This window comes from Phacochoerus africanus, chromosome 6, assembly GCF_016906955.1.
Source record: "Phacochoerus africanus isolate WHEZ1 chromosome 6, ROS_Pafr_v1, whole genome shotgun sequence".
NCBI lineage: Eukaryota > Metazoa > Chordata > Mammalia > Artiodactyla > Suidae > Phacochoerus > Phacochoerus africanus.
In genome coordinates this window covers 33,197,201-33,221,943 of record NC_062549.1, presented here as the reverse complement: position 1 = coordinate 33,221,943, position 24,743 = coordinate 33,197,201, and the positions used below count along the sequence as shown (strand labels likewise).

The following is a 24,743-nucleotide window of genomic DNA, read 5'->3' as shown; positions in this document are numbered from 1 at the left end:
TGTGAAATGGAATCCAAAGTAAAGACCTTCATTCAAATGTCCTTTTACAAGTTGTGTGATCATTGATCCCTTCACACCTGTTTCTTTTCATCTATAAATGATAACATTATCACTTACAATGTTTTCTGGATATTAAAAAATAAATTTAAAAGTAATTTATAAGCCCAAAATGATTCATGATTATTATGTGTATATAGATATTTCATAAATAGATTAGTGAGTACCTATAAAAATCTAAAATAATAAATAATAAGCAAATTTTGGAAGAGCTCTTAGTTGAGGATAAACCCATAATTGAAGATCTTAGTTTATAAAAGAAGCAAATTAGTTGTTTAAAATGTTTATATTATCACATTTATTTTATTATTTGAAATTTATATTTTTACTTTTTTATTTTGTATTGTTATTTTGTGACATGTTTATTCATGTCAAAAAAGAATTCTCCAGTTCTAAAAAAAAATCTTAGTGTGTTTAAGTGCCTTTGTTAATAGTGGTATGTGTGCAGAAGGGGATAGAGGAGGTTAAGTCTAAAAGTTGAAGGGAGGAATTCCCATTGTGGCTCAGTGGAAATGAATCTGACTAGTATCTGCGGGGATGGGGGTTCCATCTCTGGCACCACTCAGTGGGTTAAGGATCTGGCATTGCCTTGAGCTGAGGTGTAGGTTGCAAACGTGACTTGGATTTGTCATTGCTGTGGGTGTGGCGTAAGTTGGCAACTGTAGCTCTGATTCCACCCGTAGCCTGGGAGCCTCCATACGCCACACCTGCAGCCCTAAAAATAAATAAGTAAATAAAAATAAAAGTTGACGGGAAAGGGGTTAAAAGTGATGTATTTGTTAAAGAAATGCCATGATTTAGGAACAAAGATTAAAAAGGTAAATAAATGTCTTATCTCTATAAGTCAGTTGATTTTTTTTTTTTTTGCTTTTTAGGGCTATACCCACGGCATATGGAGGTTCCCAGGCAAGAGGTCAAATCAGAGCTGTAGCTGCCTGCCTATGCCACAGCAATGCAGGATCCAAGCCACGTCTGCAACCTATACCACAGCTCACAGCAGTGCCAGATCCTTAACCCACTGATGGAGACCAGGGATCGAACCTGCATCCTCCTGGATACTAGTTGGATTCATTTCTGCTGAGCACAATGGGAACTCCCAAGTTGATTTTTATAATTTGGTTTAAACACTACTTTTAGAGCATCTTTTGGAGAAAGATGGATGCCTCTGGATATACAATAACCTAAGATTTTATCTAAACCAGAATTATTCATTGGAAATGGCTGGTGATCTGTGGTAGTCAAAGACCATTGGAGCCTTCAGAAAATATCCTTTTCCAGGGTTCCTGGTGGTTCAGCAGGGTAGGGATCTGGCACTGTCACTGCTGTGGCCCTGGTCACTGCTGATGGTGTGTGTTCTTTCCTGGCCCTAGAACTTCTGGATGCCACAGGCACAGCCAAAAAAAAAAAAAAAGAAAAAGGAAAAAGAAAATATTTTTCTGAAAAGTGCTATAATTACCATTACTGAAGTAAATTAATAATGGTTGATAAAGTTTCTCTGGTCTTAGTTTTGTTTTTTTGCTTTGTAGAAAAGTTCATAATTTATGTGTGCTGTTTAAGTGAGTTTTAATTGACAAGGTATAATTTTTTCCTAGCATTATGTAAGTGATCATGTGGTCACTATGTATGGACTTTAGAAGGGGCCCAGATTGAATATTGTTCACTGTTCTTTAAAAATAAATAAATGAATACATTTAAAAATAAACTAGAAATTAAGATAACTGAGTACATTTTCCACATGTCTCTTTAGAAGTCTGACATTATAAGTGCTGTCAATAAAGCCCTATTGTCTGTCATATTTTTATTGCTTCATAATATTCAAAGAAGGATATACCACTTATTTTTTTGAGTATTCTAGTCCTTTGCAGCAGCCTGCACACTGACGAGACCTATGTACTCTATTGCTGGAGTTATTCATTTGTCAGGGAAAGAGAAAAGGGTTGAGAAATGTATAATTCTCTCCCTCTTACCCAGTAGTAACATTGAGAAGATACCTTGTCCCATTTTTATTACTTCTGAGATTTTACTGCTGGCAGCCAGATGTGCTGAAACTCCTGACGACAGCATCTATTCATTGCGTGTTTTTAATAGGCTTAGAGAAATATGAGTAGAGTACATGAAAGCAGCTCAGCTTCACACTTCATCTGGGAATGCCCAAAAAGCTTACTGCTGTTTAGAATTCTTGCTACAGTCAGGAGAAAGCCGAAAGCCGCACGGGTACTGAATCTTCTTCCACTGAATTAGAAGAATAATGACTGTACAATTAACTATCAACCTCTGCTCATTTAAGCACAGTTTTTACAGAGCTCAGGAGAAATATGGAACTTGATTGGCATGTTTTTATTTGATGGTGTCTGCAAATAGATGACTTTAAAGACAGGTGGTAAGGAAAAATAAGGGAAGAAAAAAAAGGAAGGAAAATGCAATTTGAGACATTGCGCCAGGTCTGCAATTCTGTTTTATCTCATTTTCATGGGGTTTTTTCATCCCCACCAAATATTTTACAAAATGAGCTTTTTGGACAAACGCTGAACAATGCAAGGTGAGTAAAGCTAAACTATATTTTCTTTTAGTGTTGATATTTTCATAATAATAATAATCTTATATGTCTATAAAATTGTTCTGTATTGAAACATTAGTATTTTAAGGGTGTTGTCTTTTTTTTATCAAAAATATAAAATTGTATGTAGTGTTCTTCTTAATTGATTTTAAGAAGGAAAGTAAGCATACTTCAAGGCACAAAAAATCTTAATTTTAACTAGCTTGACCTCTGAAACATAATATAGGCTGTTTCATGATTTAATTTTGTAATAAATAAAATGATTAACTTAAAATGTCTGATAGATTTTTTTCTTTGTGATCGTGGCAGTGATTACATTGCATATATAAGGATGGAGCTATATAATCATATGTGATTTGTTGGAAAATGTGAATTAGCAATCATGCATGCTCTTTGTAAAACATGCAGAAGATGTTTTCTAGGTCTAAGACATTTCTCTATGCAGAGTAGATCAATAATCACTTTTAAAAAGCTGTATTATGGAACTGCTAATAATGCTTTGTATTAGGTCGGCTAGTTTGGAAGGATGCTTTGTTATAAATTCGTATTGCTTTTTCAACCTGATCTTTTTGTGTGTGTGTGGTGAAGGTTGTTAAATTACGGACATATGTTTTAGATGGTTTCTTCGGCTTACACTAAAAGAGATAGCCTATTAAAGCATGCTTTTAAAATACAGTTTTATTATCTGGTTCTTCCCTTATTTAAGCTGTTTGCCTTTTGTGAATTTCTAATGTTATATGCCTAGTATAGAAAAGACCTCATTTTAACTAAATATATGTGGAGAAAGACTGAGAAAGAAATTCTGTGAACATGATAATGCACTGAAACCTTCTGGAAATTGAGGGAGAACTAAGAGTGCATAGAATATTGAATGGGTTTTACTGGGTCCCTTCCTTTCAGGATCTCTGAACAATGTGAGGCAGCCTTTTTTGGAGATTAAAAAAATACCCATTACACAGTATGTGTTTTAATTTAGCAAATGAAAAGGAGGCTTTTAAAATTTTGTTGACATTTAAAATGTTTATCGATGCTAAATATATCTATGACCTTTTTATGGAATATGAAATTCCACACCTGTTTTTTATAAAATTTCACTTCTTACTCAGTTCTGTTCAATTAACTGATTTGATTTTTTTACATTTACTTTTTGGACTAGCTTAACAGTTATGAAATTCAATGGTATTCTATAATAGGCTATCTATATTTTAAGATATTGGGTTTTTTGGTTTAGTAATACATTGAGTATCTATAATTTATGATAAAAATAATCTGTATTGCATTTTAAGTTTAAATAAAAGAAGCACTATGGGTTTCTTAAAATTTCTATGACCCAAAGTTATCAGACTTTTAGGATTTGTACTCATTCTTTACATCTTTTCCTTGTTTGATTTCTATTTCTTTTTTTTAATTTCGAGAATTTTTGTGTTAAAAAGTATTAATGTTAGGGCTGAGTAGACATTCACTTTAGAAGTTGTGCTATTAACAGCATGTATAGAATTAGTTTTAAAGTAAATATAACTAGTTTTAAAATATGAGAATATCTGTTTTTTGAGGGAATTGTGTGCATCCCTATTTCTGTTCTTTTGCTTGGCTCCAAGTTTCTGTGATTGTTGACATGGTTGTAATTGCAATGCTCTCATTAGTAAAAACCTGGAATTTTATATTGTTGCAGTTAAACATTGAATTGTGAAGTTTCTAATGCTTCTGTGACACGAGGCTTATTTAACTTATTTTCATTTTTTATCTAAAAAATTATCTGAAACAACTGGTAATTAATAAAGAATTTATTCTGTTTTAGGAGCTAAAAATCCTCTGCCTTTATATATTTTTGATTTCTTTGTCTTCAGAAAACATGACTTTTTTTACATATAGATCTACTGATCTTCATAAATATAAACTACTTAATTTACTTTTAATCAATCAAAACCAGTTATATAAATAGTTATAGTTTAATAAGTTTATATGAACTTGCAATTAATCTCTCCACATATTTTAATGTTTTAGTTACTTTGTGTTCAGGTCAGATACAATGGTATTTAAAAATTCTTATTCTGCTTAGACACTGAATTAGAAAGTACGATGTAGACGAAAAAATCATTCTTGAGGAAAAAATTATGGAAGAAAACCCAAGTATGTCATCAGATGATGTGCTCTTACAACAACTTTTAAGATGTTTCTAAATAGTAGCCCTCTCAACTTGGTAAACTGAACGTAATAATGGTCTTGAAGTTGAAGTACCCATTATGTAACTATCACTTTGGAAAGAACAGTTTTGGTTGTTACACATGAATAATAGTTTAATTGGATTAGTTGAAATGGAATATTCATTTATCGTATGGTGACATTAAGTGTGATCTTTAAAGTGACAGAAAAACAATGTCATAGTTATGGAAAGTTACATTATATTTTATTCTGAATTGCTTTCTAGGAGAAATTACTAGAATAGTACTATGCATCAGTCATAGACAATGTATGATTAAAAGGGGACTCTTTCAGATAGTTTTCTTGAGACTTTTTCTAGGTAACTAATCTTATCGCCAAATCTGTAACTTGGCTTTCATCAGGTTTTCATGTGGTAGGGTAGTTTACTTCTATGACATATAAGCATAAAGGATTAAAAAATGAAAATCTCATAAGAATTATTCCAAAAACATTTTCAAGTTCAGCTTGTCAAAGAAGCAAAGACTTTGAATACACCAATAATATTTTAGGTACCATAAATCCCTAAACTGGTTTTATATATATATATATATATAATTGAAATATTAATTATATATATATAATTGAAATATTAATTATCTAATGAATAATTGTAATTTATTTATGAGTGAAAATCATCAGAATATTTTAGGTGGACTTTTCGTTGGAAATCGTGTAGCACGACTTTTGTTTTAAACTGAAAGTTCTTAGCTGATTCTCTTATCATTGTGGCTCTTGAGTACCATTTTTGTGCATAAAGGAGGTGGCACGTTATACTGTATTCTTTTATGGGGAAAATAAAATTGGACCGAAAGTTCAATAGGAAAAATAAAATCAGTGCCTACATCTTGTGTAAATCCACTTGATAGATTGGGATGAAATGCCACTTTAATTTAAATTCTTATTATCAAGTTTTCTTACTGTAAACTCATTTATCCCCAAATTAAATTATTTAATAAGGATACAAAGATAATTGCTTTTGTTACCAGCAAAAAAGTTCTCAAGTACTAAATTCATTATAAAATCTAAATTTTGTGATCTTGTCTTTGGAAGCAGACAAAAATGTTGGGATGCTAGAAAGTATATTTTTAACAGTGTTCACTGCTTTGAGTAGCAGTATTCAAATGAATCTGATAATGATGACTATATTTTGTGATACAATTTGTGGGAAAATGTACCGGGTATTCCCATTTTCTGATTTTTAGTAATATTTCTATGTACAATAGAAAAATCTGTATTTTCCTCCAAACCTGTAATTATTTCTTTGTCACTAAATGTTTGACAGTGAATTTGCTGTTCTGACTGGCCACACAGGGGCATAATAGGACTGGAATTTATTTGGAATAGATATTAAAGCCAGTCTTTCTCTCCTTTCCATATATTTATAAAATAAGATATGCAGGCTTTAATATTTAAAAGTAAGATTTAAAAAATCTAGTAGATCAGAGAAGATTTGGATTTGTTGGTGTTTTCAATTATAGGTAAGGTAACTGTGTGATATGATTTGCTTGGATTGGTCCTAGTGTATGGCTGCTAATTATTATTTGTACTGCCTTTCTCTCTTAAAAGTATTGTTATTTGACAATAAATTACAGAGCCACTCTAATTTAAAAATAAAATTTAAAGCTTGAATTCACCTAGTGTAAAAAGGCTGTTTTCCACCAAAACATTTCCACAGTTCTGAAACATTAACATTATTTTAAATAAAATTTGATTTCATAAAATAAATATTTATTTCATCTGGTAGTGTTTTTGATCAGAAGTATTTAGTTGTTTTTACAAAGCATTTACTATTTCTTTGGTTTGTAGTGAAGCCATCAATTTGTCATCAGGATTTTTGGCACAGACACCTGTTATTCATGGTGGTCTATTAATGACTCTTTTGACATTGAAAGAAGAATATGCTTACTTTTCATAGTTCTGAGAGTGCAGTCTACACAGTGTGCATTGTTTGGAGTTAGTAAGGTCACAGCACAATTTTCTGTGCTAGGAACGTATTTCATAAACAGCCTATATTCTGAAATATAAAGCACCCAATAGACTGATATGAATGCATGCATGTGCATGTGGGCTCACACACACACATGCATAAATGTACATATATAAACTTTGTTAAATGTGTTATAATTATTATAAAAATAATTATATTAAAGACATAAAAGCTTATGTTGACAATTCTCTTATTTCCAATCATTATGACCTTTGATTCATAGATATGTTTTATTAATATTTTTACCAGAATATTTGCTGTGAATCTTTGCTACATCCCACAATTATTAGTATAGATACTTAATCTGATACTGATAGACCATCTTTAACCACTATTTTCTCTATTCAAAGAACTTTTTATAAAGTTACTGCTTTTGTTGATAGGTAAAAGTTAGGTATACTTTTTTGTTAGATTCTATATGGTCATAAATAATCTTAGAAAACTCAAAGAAGGTAATTACTGATAAATGTCTTTTATTTAATTCTGGTACTATTCACTGAATAGTAAAATGAGTTCATTTAATATATGCTATGGGCTCTCTTCATAGCCATTATGAGTTACTTATAAAGATTCCTGTACCCCAGAAAAGAATTCCTAGGACTGATCTAGGAATTTAGCTTCTGCATTTGAGGAGTTTTAAGAATCTCAGGCTATAAAATTTGGTTGTGATGATCGCTGTACAACTATAAATGTAATAAAATTCGATTAATTAAAATCAAAAAATAAAATAATGATTACAAATAAATAAATAACTGCTTTATTCATTTTAAAAAAAGGAATGTTTGTGAGCACTTCCTTGGAGGCAAAAAGGAAAAAAAACCCATTACACATTAAAATTGTGGTATCTTAAAGTATGAGGGCTCTTTATTATTTCTAGTGTTCTTTAAGCCATGATTTTAGTTTCTCTTTTGATTTTAGCAGAGAATGCTGCCTTTAAAATCTAACTCAATATGTAAAGCAGATAAAAGTGGAGCAACTCTGGTTTAGAAAGTGGAACATGGGACCCAAATTAGGCTCTAAGAAACACAATTTTCAGCTGCTTACTTAAGTCAAATTCGGGACTTCTGAGTTAAGTTCCTTTAAACTTTCCATTTCATTGCATGACCTTTGAAATGCCAGAGATGGAGGTAATGGAAAATGGCAAGAACTGCTGTGTTTAGTCAGCAGTTGATTTGTGCTTGACTTTTCTACTATTGTGGTAGCCTTATGTTGTGCAATGTTGATATCTCAGCTCTGTGTTCATATCTCAGCTCTGCTACCTACTGGCTGTGTGATATTGGTGAAGTCACTCTACCGTGAGCCTCTTGAATTAGGACTGTATATTTATTAACCCCTGAATTCCCACACTTACCATCTCCCACATGATTCTTTACTAGTCCATACTAGCTCCCCTTAGCATCCAGAATCAAATATTGTTCTTATTTTTTTCTTAGTATAGATTAGTTTTGTCTGTTCTGGAGCTTCATATAACTGAAACCATGTAGACAATACTCTTTTATAAAATACTTTTTAATTAAAAAATTCACCTGTGTTAAATAAATTCATCTGTGTTTAAATATGAAATTCATTCCTTCCCTATGAGTAGTATTCCATTTTGTGAATATTCTGCACTCTTAAGATTAATGTCTCTTTGTGGACATATATTTTTATTTCTCTTGGATGAATACCTAGAAGATGAATTCTTGGGTCATTAGGTAGGTGTGTGTTTAGATTTGTAATGCCAGATCATTTTTTAAAAAGTGTATTTTAAACTCTCACCAGATATGTTTGAAAGTTTGATGGTTCAACACACTTTTCAACAGTTGATGATACATCTTTTTAATTTTTGGTATTATGGGATGTTTAGAGTAGCAACTTCTTATGACATTATTTTGTATTTGCCTGATGACTAACATTGTCAAGCACTTTTTCTTATATTCATTGGCCATTTGTATATCTTCCTTTGTGAAGTGTCTGTTCAGTTTTTTTAAAAATTAGGGGTTTTTTTTGTCTTTATTATTGAGTTAAAGTTCTTTATTATGGATATCAGTCATTTGTCACTTATATGCTTTGTGAATATATATCCCAGTGTGTGGTTTGCTTATTTATTTTCTTAATTCCTTTAGGGAGAACTTTTATTTTATTTTATTTTATTTATTTTGCTTTTTAGGGCCACACCTGCAGCATATGGAGGTTCTCAGGCTAGAGGTCGAATCAGAGCCATAGATTTTATTGTCCTTTGAGCAAGTTCTCCTCCTTTCTTTTTTCCTTGCTTTGCTTTCTTTTCTTTTCTTTCTTTCTTTCTTTCTTTTTTTTTTTTTTTTGTCTTTTTAGGACCTCACCCATGGCATATGGAGGTTACCAGATTAGGGGTCCAATCAGAGCAGTAGCTGCTGGCCTATGCCACAGCCACAGCAATGTGGGATCTGAGCCGTGTCTGCGACCTACATGACAACTCATGGCAACACTGGATACGTAACCCACTGAGCAAGGCCAGGGGTCAAACCCACATCCTCATGGGTGCTAGTCGGGTTTGTTACCACTGAGCCACAATGGGAACTCCAGAAGTTTTATTTTTGATGAAATCTAATTTATCATTTTTTTTCTTTTAGGGTTTTTGTTTTCTGTGTGCTGTCTAACACTTCTTTGCCAACCCCAAGTCATGAAAATATCCTCCTATATATCTTCCAAAAGCTTTAGAGTTTTAGCTTCTCTGTTTGGGTATGCAATCCATCAGACATTAATTTTTATGTGTACAGTATGAGGTAGGGATCAAGATTCATATTTTTTCTGGTGGCTATCCAGTGTTTTATCACCATTTTCTGAAAAGACTTGAAGATTTCTACTCCTTATTGGAGTGGTTTTTTTTTTTTTTACCTTTGCAGAGGATTACATAATTGTATAACTGTGATTCAATTTCTGGAATATCTATTCTATTACATTAATCTATTAGTCTGTCTTTACGCAGTATCCTAATGTCTTATAGCAATCTTGAAGTCAGGTAGTCTAAGTTCACCACTTTTATTCTTTTTCAAGACAGGCTAAATATTCTAAGTCCTTTGCATTTTCATATATAATTTATGATCATTTTTTCAATTTTGATTTAAAAGTTTGGTGTGATTGAGTCTGGGGTTGCATTGTATTTCTGTACATTTATTTGGGGGAGAATTAACATCTAATGACATTGATTTTTCTCTTTGGATATCGCTTAATTTATTTAGGTCTTCTTTAATTTATCTAAGAATATTTTGTAGTTTTAAGGGTAGAGGTCTTGCATGACTATTTTTTCATAAGTATATTAAGTATCTGATCTTACTATAAATGGAATTATTTAAAAAATTTTCAGTTTCTAGTTTTCTGCTTTTATGTAAATCATTTATTTTCAATATTAGCCTTGTGTTTTTTTGTTTTTTTTTTTTTTTTGGTCTTTTTGTCTTTTCTAGGGCCACACTCATGGCATATGGAGGTTCCCAGGCTAGGGGTCTAATCGGAACTGTAGTGGCTGGTCTATGCTGGAGCCACAGCAACATGGGATCTGAACCACATCTGTGATCTACACCACAGCTCACGGCAATGCTGGATCCTTAACCCACTGAGTGAGGCCAGGGATTGAACCTGCAACCTCATGATTCCTAGTTGGATTCATTAACCACTGAGCCATGATGGGAACCCCAGCCTTGTATCTTTTAATCTTGCCAAATTTACTTATTAGTTGTAATAATTGTCTTCTAGATTTGTTATGATATCCTATGTGAACATTCATGTCATCTGCAAACAGATACAGTTCTGTTTCTTTTTCCAATATTTATGCTTTTTTTTCCTTTTTCTTGCCTTATTAGGACAAATAGTACAAAATGTTAAGTAGAAGTTGTGGTAGTCTATTAGATATTAACATCTTAAAAAAGTTATAAATTTCATAATTTTACTTTATTACTTTTTTGTTTGTTTTTTACTGACAATGAAACACCTTTTTTATTGGAAAGGGTATAACAGAAGAAAAAAGTATGTATACATGTATGTGTAACAGGGTCCCCATGCTGTACAGTGGAAAAAAAAAGTTGTGTTGGGGCAATAACAATTAAAAAAAAAACTTTATTATCTTTTTAATGTCTATGGAATTGATAGTTATAACCCTTCTTTTATTTTTTATATCAATATTATAATTCATGAACTTCCTCTTGTTTGCTTAATAAATTTTTTAAATTTAAGCTTTGTTGATTTTCTCACTTGTTTGTTTACCATCTCAATGATTCAGTTTTGTTTGTTTGTTTTGTTTTGTTTGGTCTTTTTAGGGCCTCACCCACAACATATGGAGGTTCCCAGGCTAGGGGAACAATTTGAGCTGTAGCTGCTGGCTTACACCACAGCCACAGCAATGCGGGATCCGAGCCTCATCTGCAACCTACACCACATCTCATGGCAACATGGGATCCTTAACCCACTCAGTGAGGCCAGGGATTAAACCAGCATCCTCATGGATGCTAGTTGGATTTGTTAACCACTGAGCCATGAAGGGAACTCCTGATTGGTATTTTTATCTTAACTTTCTTTTCACTCTGATTTCCCAATTATTTGTATTTTAGACCATTTGGAAATTATCCCAGATATTCTGTAATTAATTTTTACCCTTTTTCAGATTGTGTAATTTTCAAGTTCATTTAGTCTTTCTTTCATAATCTCTAGTAGATGAAAAGCTCATCCAGTGCATTTTTGATTTTAGAAATTTTGTTTTTTATTCTAAAATTTCCATTTGGTTATTTTTTATAGTCACTATTTCTCTATTGAGATTTTGTATTTTCACTCATAAGCATGTTATCTTTACTTCCTCTAACATAGTTACTATAGTAACTTTAAAATCATTTTCTGCTAATTTTAATATCCAGATTAGCTCTCAAACTCTGATGATTGTCTTTTCTCTTTAGTGAGGATCATGCTTTTTTATTTCTTAATATATCAAGTAAATTTTAATTATATCTTGGACATGGTTAACCATACTTAGAGACTCTGAAATCTGTTCTGAGCACTGATTATTTTTAAAGCAGGAAGTTAACTTGGCAGAGCTTGAGCTACAGACTTTGTTTCCCCTGAGTTACAGCAGCTGAAATTTTGGTTTAATTGTTTTAATTTTAGCTGAACTGCTTGAATTCTTCCTGTGCATGTGTGAGATTTGGGCAGTGTTTATTATACACAGAATTTGATTTTCTCTTTCTGTTGCTTTTTGTCATTTCCTCCTCACTTTTCACTTTCTGTATTTACTTAAACTCTTTCTTCTGTTTTTTCAATCTAGTAAGACTGAGTTTTCTAACATAGATTTAGCCTTTAGCTATTGATTGAATTTGTCTAAAATCTATAAAAATGGGAAACAGTGTCATTCTCTTCTTCCAGATGTCAGTTGCACCCCAGTGTCTGTCTTCTTTTTTGTTAACTGCCTGGGCCTTCCAGTAGTTATTTGTTCATATTCTACCCAGAATGTAATATCTTTGGGATGGTTAATTTGGCCATTATCAAAGAATCTGTTTTTAAATATTTTAATTGTATTTGTTAAACGCTATGCTGGCAGAGATTATGTCTGTAGCTTTTGTAATCTAATTTTCATTCTCTGTAATTTGTTGTGCTTTTCCAAATATCCTTAGATAGTGACTGATCAGGAACCTCATGTCTTAGTTAAATTATCATTGTATCATCAGAATATTTAGAGAATATGTAACTTTTAAATATTCTTTCTTTACTGTTATACTTCATCCATGTTCTAATGACTGTTGCTAATGGTAAAATATGAGCAATATATGCAAGGCTTTCTTCATAGAAAACATTGATAGAACTGATCTAACTATAAGAGAAATTGTCTGATCAGATACAATGAAGATATAAAAGTCATCGTATTTATTCTTCATCTTTTAGTTGGATGAACATCCATTTCAAAGATAATTTCCACAGGGAAATTTTTTTTTCTTGCTTTTTAGGGCCACATCTGTGGCATATGGAGGTTCCCAGGTTAGGGATCAAATCGGAGCTGCAGCTGCTGGCCTATGCCACAACCACAGCAACGCAGGATCCAAGCAGCATCTGCAACCTACACTACAGCTAAGAGCAACGCTGGATCCTTAACCCATTAAGCAAGGCCAGGGATTGAACCTCTGTCCATGAGGATGCTAGTCAGATTAGTTAACTGCTGAGCCATGATGGAAACTCCTCCACAGGGAATTTTTAAAGGAGATTTGATAATGTTTGTGGTGACAATAAGGAGACTAAAGGTGAAGTTCTTTGTGAGAGTATTCACCAATTGTTTCTTAAACTGGTAGCAACCACAATATAAGAAATAAAAATGATGTGCTGAAAATTTTTTTTTCATCTTCCAAGAGAGATTTTACTTCTTCCTTTTTAGTCTAAATGCCTTTTTTTCTATAATGATTTTTGTTTTATCCATTATAGCTGATTTACAGTGTTCTGTCAATTTTCTATTACATAACAAGGTGACCCAGTCACACATACATGTACACATTATTTTTTCTTTCTTATCATGCTCCATCAAAAGTGACCAGACATAATTTCCAGTGCTATACAGCGGGATCCCATTGCTTATCCATTCTAAGGGCAATAGTTTACATCTATAAACCCCAAATTCCCAGCCCCTCTCACTCCCTCCCCTTCCCTCTGGGCAACCACAAGTCTGTTCTCCATGTCCATGATTTTCTTTTCTGTGGAAAGGTTCATTTGTGTCATATATTAGATTCCAGATATAAGTGACATCATATGGTATTTGTCTTTCTCTTTCTGCCTTACTTCACTTTGTATGAATCTCTAGCTCCATTCATGTTGCTGCAAATGGCATTATTTTGTTCTGTTTTATGGCTGAGTAGTATTCCTTTGTGTATATATACCACATCTTCTTAATCCAGTCATTTGTCGATGGACATTTGGGTTGTTTCCATGTCTTGGCTATTGTGAATAGAGGTGCAATGAACACGCGGGTGCATGTGTCTTTTTCAAAGAAGATTTTGTCTGGATATATGCCCAAGAGTAGGATTTCTGGGTCATATGGTAGCTCTATGTATAGTTTTCTAAGGTATCTCCATACTGTTTTCCATAGTGGTTGTACTCATTTACATTCCCACCAACAGTTCAGGAGGGTTCTCTTTTCTCCACACCCTCTCCAGCATTTGTTATTTGTGGACTTGTTAATGATGGACATTCTGACTGGTGTGACGTGGTATCTCATGGTAGTTTCGATTTGCATTTTTCTAATAATCAGTGATGTTGAGCATTTTTTCATGTGCTTGTCGGCCATCTGTGTATCTTTTTGGGAGAAATGTCTGTTCAGGTCTTTTGCCCATTTTTCCATTGGTTGTTGGCTTTTTTGCTGTTGAGTTGTATAAGTTGTTTGTATGTTTTAGAGATTAAGCCCTTGTCGGTTGCATCATTTGCAACTATTTTCTCCCATTCTGTAAGTTGTGTTTTGTTTTCTTTTTGGTTTCCTTTACTGTGCAAAAGCTTTTCAGTTTGATTGGGTCCCAAGGTTTATTTTTGCTTTTATTTCTGTTGCCTTGGGAAACTGACCTGAGAAAACATTTGTAAGGTTGATATCAGAGCATGTTATGCCTATGTTCTCTTCTAGGAGTTTGATGGTGTCTTGTCTTATATTTAAGTCTTTAAATCATTTTGAATTTATTTTTGTGCTTGGTGTGTTCCAGTTTCATTGATTTACATGCGGCTATCCAGTTTTCCCAGCAATACTTGCTGAAAAGACTGTCTTTTTCCCATTTTATATTCTTGCCTACTTTGTTGAAGATTAATTGACCATAGGTATCTGGGTTTATTTCTTCATTCTCTATTCTGGTCCATTGGTCTGTATATCTGTTTTGGTACCAGTACCACACTGTCTTGATTACTGTGGCTTTGTAATATTGCTTGAAGTCTGGGAGAGTTATGCCCCCTGCTTGGTTTTTGTTCCTCAGGATTACCTTGGCAATTCTGTTTTTTTTTTTGTGGTTCTGTGAAACATGTCATGAGTAATTTGATAGGGCTTGCGTTGAATCTGTAGATTGCTTTGGGTAGTGTGGGCATTTTTTATGTGCTGAAAATTTGATTATTAATTATGGCCCATTTTTTGAATTAATAATTTTTCCAATGCTACAATGTATTTTTTGCAAAGAATTTTTGAACATTATTTCTTTGGGTCCTGTTAAGTTAATCGTAATTTTGAAACAAAACTTAATGAACATAAAAATGTGATATACTGCCTTTTCTTAAGAAATTTTACAGCTTTTCATAAAACTATTTGCACAAAATGTAAATCTGATGATGAAAATTCACTTAGAGCAATATGTTTTTCAAAAAATATTACCAGATTTTCCATGAAATCTGCAGAGCTAAAGAAATGCTTATTATATTCTTTGCCATTGGCAATGCAACAAATATATAGATGAGCAATTTTAATGAAATTAAAGATTAGATGTAGATTTAGGTGAACTTTTTCTTTCTTAAGAAATATGGTTCTTAGAGTTCCTGTTGTGGCACAACAGAAACGAATTGGACTAGGAATCATGAGGTTGTAGGTTCAATCCCTGGCCTCACTCAGTGGGTTAAGGACCCGGCGTTGCCATGAGCTGTGGTGTAGGTTGCCGATGCAGCTCGGATCTGGTGTTGCTATGGCTGTGGTGTAGGCCGACAGCTGTAGCTGTAATTAGATCCCTAGCCTGGAACCTCCATATGCTGCTGGTGTGGCCCTAAAAAGCAAAAACAGAAAAAAAAAAAAGCAATATCATTCCTAAGATTGTCATATGACATATTTTAGGACATGTTATTTACGTGTCTTCTGGCCTTCATTGTTTATGGAGAGGAGTCAGCTGTGATTTTATTTTATTTTTCTCCTATAGGTATTGTATCCATTTCCTCTGGTTTCTTTCATGATAGCTCTCTGTCTTTTGTTTTCAGTAGTTTGAATTTGAAGTATTTAGGTGCGTTTTCCTTTATGTTCTCATTGTGGTTCACTGAGCCACTTAGGTATCTGGAATGATTTCATTCATCAATTTAAAAAATTTTTTCTTTTGGCTACGCACATGGTTGGCTGAAGTTCCTGGGCCTGGGATTGAACCTGAGCCACAGCATTGACAACTCTGAGTCCTTAACTGCGAGGCCACCAGGGAACTCTTCAGTCATCAATTTTTAAAAGTGTTGGTCATTATCTCTTTAAACATTTCCTCTGCCCCGTCTGTTTCCTGCTTTCCCTCTAGGACTCCATTTATATATGTGTTTTTTTGATACTGCAATACAAATCTCAGATGCTTTTCTGTTTTTTTTTTTCATTTTTTTCCCTCTTCCTATTCTGCCTTTACTTTTTTTTTTTTTCTTTTTTCCGTTTATAGGTGCACCTGCGGCATATGGAAATTTCCAGGCTAGGGGTCTACTTGGAGCTGTAACTACTGGCCTATGCCACAGCCGTGGCAACACTGGATCCGAGCCACATCTGTGACCTACATTGATCTTTAACCCACTGAGTGAGGCCAGGGATCAAACCTGCATCCTTATGGTCACTATGTTGGATTCTTAATCTGCTGAGCCACAACAGGAACTCCTCTGTCTTTACTTAATAATCTGTTTTGATTCACTTTGTTGTTTTCATTCCATTCTACTGTTATGCATGCAGTAGTAGAATATAGAATAGTAATGTATTTTTTACTTCTCTTGTTGCATGTTTCAGTTGCAAAGTTGACACTTGGTTTTTTTCCCCAGCATCCATTAATGGGCTAAAATTCCTTCTCCATTTCCCTTGTATGCACCTCTCCACTAAATTCTTTGACATATTTATTGTAGTTTTTTTGAGGTTGTCTGCTTATTTGCAACATCCTGGCAACGTTTATGACTCTTTCTCTTGATTATGGATTCATCTTCTTCTTTGCATGTCTTTTGATGCTTCATTGTATACTGAACATTGTTAAGTGATGCATTGTAGAGATCCTCCATTATGTTTTCACCTGGAGAATGCTTTTAAAAAACCTTGTCAGGCAGTTAAATTAAGGAAGATCGCTTGATCTTGTTAAAGCTTCCTTTTAGGCCTTGGTTGGGCAGTACTCTTTGCTTTTTACGTTTATCATGGGGTGTTGCTTTTACTTTTCTAGTTTCTTACTCTTAATATCTGAACTTTCTGGTGTCTTAACTAGTTGCCTTGGGTTTTTCACAAATATCTCTTTAAGCCTGCTTGATCAGTGACTTCTGAAATTTCTCTTCAACTCTCAGCCCTTAGTAGTTGTGGTCTACCAGGCTCCAGAAGGCCAGCTTAAAGTAAGTACAGCTTAGAGTTTGGGCTGGAACCTGAGTAAAAACTCTTTCTGGAGTTTTTTTTCCCACTGCATTAGCAAGCCTATGATCTCTTGTCTTTAAAACCAGATTTTTCATATGTCAGTAGGCTCTGTGCTCTCTTCCTGGGCTTCAATTCTTCATGCTATAGTTGTGAACCTGCCTGTCCTTCTAGGCAGAAAGGTAGTGTGAAGCATACTTTAAATGATTTAACCTTTCTTAAGAATCTCAATGCATCGTGTTCAGTGCCCTTTCTGCCCAGTTTTATAGTTTATGGCAGAAAGGAAAAACCTTATACTAGCTATTCAGGAATCTGTTAATTATTTCATAGTAATTTAATAAGCACACTTGAACCCGTCACCTCAAACAGGAGCTGGAACCTTGGCAATCATTTAAATCTAACCGTTTCTTTATCTCATCCCGTTTCCTAGCCTCATTCAGTTTGTGGCAGTTATATTGAACCCATGTTCATCATTTATCAGATTTCTTTTTTATGTAGGTTTCATGCATATCTACATATGGATAAATATGTATGCATTCTTAAAAAGTGTTAGTGTTTTTATCTTTATATAAAATTATTCTGTTTTTTCCATGTAATTTTACATTGCATCATATTGATATTCATTGTAGTTGTTCATTTATTTTGACTGCTGTGTGATATTCCATAGTGTTATATACCAGTTTTTAATTCACTCTCCCACTGATGGATATTTGGATCATTTCTAAATTTGAAATGATTTGAGTAAAACCTTGATAAAAAGTTGAATAATTTTAAACATAACTGTCCCCAGGAGGTGCACTTGTTAATGTTAGAAAAACAATCATAGAATAAATGTATTTTAATTGAGTACGCTCATACCAGAAGTTTACTTCTTCCCTCTCTTTCCTTTTTTCTTTTCTTTTTTTATAAAAGTATAAAACAGTCCTGTATTAGTGAAGGAAGACTTTTGAAATAAGGAGGAATAGTGGGTGTAGAGCAGGCTTTAAAGAACACAGTCTAGCATTTTCCTGGATAAAGTCTTTAGATGGCTGAGAAAACCTGTGTTGTCTGTAGTGATATTAAATTAGACCATTTGGGCCCATCTAGGTCCTTAATGCTGTTGTTTGGGAATTATTTTTTTTCAATTAATTAGTTATCACAGTTTCTCTACACACACCTTTATTAGGAAATGAATTTCTTCTCAATTTTTATCTGAGACAATAAATGCTAAATATATAAAACTTATTTCCACATCTGAAATTGTTACCTTTTTTCTTATTACCTCTGAAGAATAAGGTTTTTTTTTTAACTTCTTTCTCTCTTACATAGGATGAATTATGAACTCTTTATGAATTATCTTTTATTTGGATGTTTATTGTGAAACATTGAAAAAAAACAGACTTTGTTATCTGTGGGTGCACACCTCCATTATCAGCAATAAGATGTAGGCGAGTCAGAGAAAGATTTTCAGTCTTCACAGCCTAGTCGTGCTCTGTCTCACCACTGTTAGTACAGAAATGCAGGTGAGCCTTGTTAAAGCCAGTCAGCCAGACATCTTCCTCCATCTTACAGATGGTTCACATGTTTTAGTAGTCTGTTAGCATCTGTTTAAAATTCTTGAACCACTCACCAAATTTGTTTGAATCCTATTTGTGGCTACACTTGATTATACATCTGTAGACTATTTGAGAATTGGCATTAAGAAATAACATTATGTCATACTTATCCAATACTAACATTACTTCTAGTGCAGCTATAATTGAAGTGAAAAAATAAACATAAACAAAGCCAAAAATATATAAGCTTAGGGTATTCAAAGAATGAGCTTATCTTCATTTCATGTGTGTTTACAAGATTTTGCACATAAAGCAAAATCTTAGTTTTTTATTGACTTCCTTTATACTTTCTGTGATTTAATAATAGGATAATACTTTTTGACTTCCTTTGCCCATGTCAAGTGGAAAAAGAACATAAATGTTCTTATTTTTGTTTTACAAATAAGAAAAGCAAATAAATACATAAACCAAAATATTAACAGCAAATGCATTGGGATTTATAATTTAAAATATAACTAAACAATAAACAAGGTGACAATGAATTTATGAAAATTAAATGAGATAAAATATGTAAAGCATTTGAACCTAATAACACTAAGTAAGTAATAATAATTGTAATTATTATTTTTCTTTTTTTAAAAACCTTTTTAGAGCTGCACCCTCAGTATATGGAGGTTCCCAGGCTAGAGGTCTAACCACAGGTGCAGCAACATGATATCTGAGCTGTGTCTGTGACCTACACCATAGCTCACAGCAACAACAGATCCTTAACCCACTGAACAAGGGCAGGGATCAAACCTGCGTCCTCATGGATGCTAGTTAGATTCATTTCTGCTGAGCCACAATGGGAACTCCTATAATTATTACTATTAATTATACTTTTATCTCTCTTTAAGATTTCACTCTGAAAGATTCCCTGAAAGTCCAATTACTAGGTCAAAAGCCTTCAATTTTTCTAGGACTCCTATTATTGCCAAATTGTTTTCCTAAAAGGTTAAACTAGTTATATTTCCACAGTGAACGCATGAAATCGCTTTTCATAATCGGCATTTGTTGCTTTCATATTGTCCTATTTTTAATTTTATTGGTTATTATGTTTTTTAAGATTTTTTTCCTATTATAATTGATTTACAATGTTCTGTCAATTTCTGCTATACAGAAAAGTGACCTAGTCATCGATACATATATAATGTATACATTTTTTCTCACATTATCCTGTCATATTCCATCAGAAGTGACTAGATAGAGTTCCCTGTGCTATACAGCAGTATCTCATTGCTTATCAACTCCAAATGCAGTAGTTTGCATCTAACCCCAAATTCCCAGTCCATTCCCACACCATCCCCCTTCTTCTCCCCCGTGGCAACCACAAGTCTGTGTCCAAATCCATTAGTTTGTTTCTTTTCTGTAGATAGGTTCATTTGTGCCATATATTAGATTCCAGATACAAGTGATATCATATGGTATTTGTCTTTCTCTTTCTGACTTACTTCACTTAATATGAGTCTCTAGTTCCATCCATGTTGCTGCAAATGGCATTATTTTGTTTTAAAAATACTAAAAAAATCATTTATACAGCTGTATTAGTTTGTATTAGGCTGTCATAACAAAGTACCACAGATTGAGTGGCTTAAACAACAGACTTTTTTTTTTTTTCTCACCATTCTAGAGGCTGGGAGTCCAAGATCAAGGTGTTTGCTGGTTTGGTGTCTTCTGAGGCCTCCCTCCTTGGCTTGTAGATGGCTTCTTTCTTGCTGTGACCTCACTAGTTTTTCCTCTGTGTGCGTGCATCCTGGTGTCTCTTGGTGTGTCTAGATTGCTTTCAATAGAATACTACTCAAATTGAATTAGGACACTCTTCCTAGTTCAGACATTTTACTAAGACATGCACTCATATGCTGCTAGCATGTTAATTTTAGCGGAATAAGGCTGGCCAGAAGGAAACATAATGGTTAGTTAAGTGAAAGACGAGTAAGTAGATAATGTGGACTAAAAAACATAAATGCAAGAAGGAACAAGTGAGGTCATAGTCAGGTATTCAGAGCCGTGGCAGGGATGTTTCATAATTGTTTTCCAGCTTTTAACTGGATTGAGACAGCCCTGGATCCCAAATATGGTTCCATTATAGCAGGAGTAATAGAGGAATTCAATCAAATAACGTGACATAAATGTTACCTGCACTTCATCTCAAAGTTTAAATATTTCGATGCTTTCTCTCAGTTTATCATCTACTGCTTTGCTTCTTTTCCTGCCTTTCCTAATTTGTTGTCTTAGGCACTGTTTGAAATGTTATCTGGCTTTTTTCTCCCACGACCTATTTTGGGAAGATTCTTTTTTTCTGTGTTTCTACCTTTGTAGAGACTTGTACAACCTTAGACAAAATTTAGCTATATCCTTTAATTTTAATCTGGAACATTGACCCTGCTGTAGGTATTAAATTTTGTTAAGTCCTTTTCTGGGGCACTGGATAGTCATATTTTTCTCTCTGCAACAAGTTCAAAAACATCTGTGTTAAACAAAGGTAGCTATCAAGTACTTTAAATTTATTCTTTTAATGTTTGTTAAGTACCTATAATTTGCCAAGTGCTTTATGGGCACTGAGGGGGAATTGGTGAAAGACAGTATCCAAAACCTCTATCCTTGGGAAAAAAAGTCCTTGAAAAACTTATACTATGACATGTCAACTCACTACAAGGAAAACTTACATTCAAAAGAACTTTTCTTAAACTAGCCTTTGGTCTCAGCTTATTCTGCTCTAATTGAAAAGTAACTTTGCAGATGATTGACTCTCTCACTTCCTTTTTAAGTCTCTGTGGAATCTGGGGCTTGGTAACTAGAAGTCATAATATTGGCATTGAATTAATATTAATCTTGAAGTCTTCTTTCTTCTTGCTGTCTTGCACATAAAAAGTTCAGTTCATTTGGATTTATACTAAGAGAAAAAGAGAAAGAGGAGTATCTTAGTGCAAGCTACCTAGAAACAGAGACTGACAGGGGTATATACTTGATCAAGTGAGTGCGTGTTAGGAAAAAACTCTAAGAGAATGAGTGAAGTGGGATGGGCAGGGCTGGTCAAGGCTGTGGTCTCAGGTTAAGTCTAGCCATTAGGATGGGGTTAAGTCTAGCCCTTGAGCATGAATCATTCCTTAGAATTGTTCCTCCTATTTATGTATTCCACTCTCTGTCCCTCATTGGTTGCTATCCCTGGGATGAGGGTAACCTCCTTGGTGAGAGCTTTCGTCACTTGGGGGCATTTCTTTGGTGAACAAGGTTAGCTGTGAGCAGTTAGCAGCCAACACTCACAGCAGCTGGAATATGGGTATGCTGGCCTGACAAAGGGGATTTGGGCAGGCCGCCAACTATGTGTACTTTATTGTGTATCCCTTGCACCACTTGGAGATAATTGCCCCTGACAGTTAGTTTACTCCATTTAGGCACAGGTCCTCCAGGATTCTGTGTTCACAATTTCTGTAAAAACTTCCAGGAGTACTCTCTCTCCTATCACTGCAGTTGACCCTGTGTCCATAATGGACACTTACCAATTCCTCCTTTCTCCTCTCTTCTTTTGGTCTAAGTGTCTTGCCTGGTAGGTAGATTGACTCTTATCCCTTCAGAGTCTAAGCTCCTTGTCATCCTGTCCTTGTTATGATTTCCCATTTACAGTGGCAGCATGGCTTGTGAAAATAAGACACTCCAGTGGATAACTTGAATGTCAAGAATAAACTTCTTTCTCCATTTTTTAGCAGCCACCATACTTCCCACAATGATCAGAGTCAATTACTCCTACCAGTATGCTGATTCTTCTATGGCACAAGGAGCACAAAGTGAGCAGGCAGTAGCCTAGCTTTAGTTTTATGTCCCTGATGAAGCATTTCCTGCTTTGGGAACCAAAGATCTAGATCCATAGATCCTGAAGCATCAGTAATGGTACAAATTTCCCAACTTCCCATCTTCTGGAATGTACGTGCCTCACCCCCAGGTTGCTCTTCTGGTCCAATTAACATGCTGTTATCAGAGTTCCCATCGCAGCTCAGTGGAAACAAATCTAACATTCATGAGGATGCAGGTTCGATCCCTGGCTTTGCTCAGTGGGTTAAAGATGCAGCGTTGCCATGAGCTGTGTAGGTCGGAGACACGGCTCGGATCTGGTGTTGCTGTGGTTGTGGTGTTGGCCAGCAGCTACAGCTCCATTGGACCGCTAGCCTGGGAACCTCCATATGCCATAGGTGTGGCCCCTAAAAAGACAAAAAACAAAACAAAACAAAAACATGCTGTTATCAAAATAGTTGGCCAAAGTGATATTCTGTGGAGCTTTATTTAGTTAGTAGTGAGTTTCCTTCTGACTATATTATGTCAGAGAGCAAGAGAATTAATATATCCTTGGGATAAGTCTGTGAATATATATATAAATGTTTGGCCTGTGCGGACGTAAATTGCTTCTAATATTCCTTTCTGATGGTAGAAAAATACTTTCACCGAATGAATAACAGCACATCACTTATACTGTGTTCATCGGTTATAGTGAAGATAGCATGTTTGGCACAGCAGTGGCTGGGGCTACGGCTTTTTTATGTTTACAGTAGTATATCATTATCTTCCATAGTCCCTTTGGATTAGCAAAGGCCAGATGGTGAATTAAATGGCATATTAGTCATGTGGCACCATTTAAGTCTTGAGGGTGGCACTAGTCACTGACATTTCCCTCAGAATGCATATTGTTTTTCACTTACTATCTTGAGGGTGGTGGTTGGGTGACAGGCACTCAAGTTAAAAAACTAATGTTATGGTTCTGCCAATAGCTGAGTTTGTCCATACACATTTGGGAATCAGGGAGATAACCCCTGGCTGGGTCCACTGTGAATCAGACTTGGGCTGGGACTCCATTTATTACCTGACAGTACATGCCCCTACTCTCATTGGTAGTGGGGTGGTGGTTATGATGGCACTTTAGGTCCCTGGATATTAGTGTCCACATGAATTATGGATCCACCTCTCAAAAGATCTGAATATTCCCCTTTCCCCTGATCTCTATTGATATGAGGGGGCCCAGTTTTCTAATAGCATGTTCTATTCTTAGCCTGGGCCTGCAGAGGACAGCCACCACTAGCTTGTCAGTTATGTCCCTGTCCCTCTCACCAGTGTATTTTTGTACTAACTTGGTAAATGGAATGTCTTCTGAGTCCTTTTGAGGAATGCCATCAGCCTGTATATTTTCCAGCCTTATATAGCAGAGCTATTCTAGCATATACACTTTGCTAAGTTTTTTATCTCACCCTCAACAATTTTCCAGGGCAATACTGGAATTTCTACCTCACTTAATATAGACCATCACCTTTAAGCTTTCAGGAGCTATCTAGTTGCATATTAATACCATCTGCTGTGGCCATTGCCAGAGTTGAAATCCTGTCTTATCCAAATTCTCTGATCTAGCTTTATATTTTGCCCTCTTTGACCCAGCACTTTTAGGATTCACTGCCAGTCATATTCTGCATTTCCTATTGGTATGTGTTAGCTAAGTTCTGTCTTAGGATATAATCTCTTTTTATCCTTAGCAAGGTCAGCATTTTATCAGTTGGGTTATATTAAGATTTGACCCTTTTTGATCAGGTGGCAGATCCTGAGGGAAGCCAGCACTGTGTTGTAAGGCCCTTACCTCACTTGAGACTTCTCCATAGTCTTCAGTCAAGGGGGGTCCTTCCAATAAGTGGAGATGGGAAGGTAGGTCCCTTCCATAGGCTTAAAAAATTCGGGGAATCTGAGTTTCAAGGACCTCTTGTATATCTACTTAGGGTGTCTCATCTCATGCTCCTATTGTTGCTCTGTCAGGATCAGTTTTACATAGAAATTTTGCCAAGGCTAAGAATTTAGCCTTTTCTGAATTTCTTTCACTCCTATAAATTCTGAAATAGTCTCCCATTCTGTTTTCCTTCTGGTTTTAAGAGAAGAAGGCCCATTAAATGAGGGTGGGCAGGCCTTTGGACTCTCCCACTTTGCTTTATATTGGTGACTGGCTGCCCTGATCTTGTCATCTTTTACTTGCAGTGACATCCAGCAACAGCCATACAGTTTCAATCCTTACAATTACTGTTTCTTTCATACTCCTAAAATGGCAGGGATGTTACAGGATCC

The 24,743-nt window shown here is 34.7% G+C and overlaps 1 protein-coding gene across 37 annotated transcripts in view; it reads left to right on the top strand.

The window, feature by feature from the left end:
* Nucleotides 1-24,743, top strand: part of RIMS2 (regulating synaptic membrane exocytosis 2) — a 621,959-nt gene that overhangs the window by 245,581 nt on the left and 351,635 nt on the right. For 14 of the 37 annotated variants that reach the window (XM_047783465.1, XM_047783464.1, XM_047783474.1 and 11 more), the window contains exon 1: nucleotides 2,190-2,596. The exons of 21 other annotated variants lie outside the window; for them this stretch is intronic. In XM_047783465.1, coding sequence (XP_047639421.1) covers nucleotides 2,475-2,596 — 122 coding nt within the window. In that variant the 5' untranslated portion in view covers nucleotides 2,190-2,474. Of the gene's footprint in view, nucleotides 1-2,189; nucleotides 2,597-3,397; nucleotides 3,419-24,743 lie in introns of those variants that run through there. 2 more of the 37 variants (XM_047783455.1, XM_047783451.1) reach the window with 2 other exon arrangements.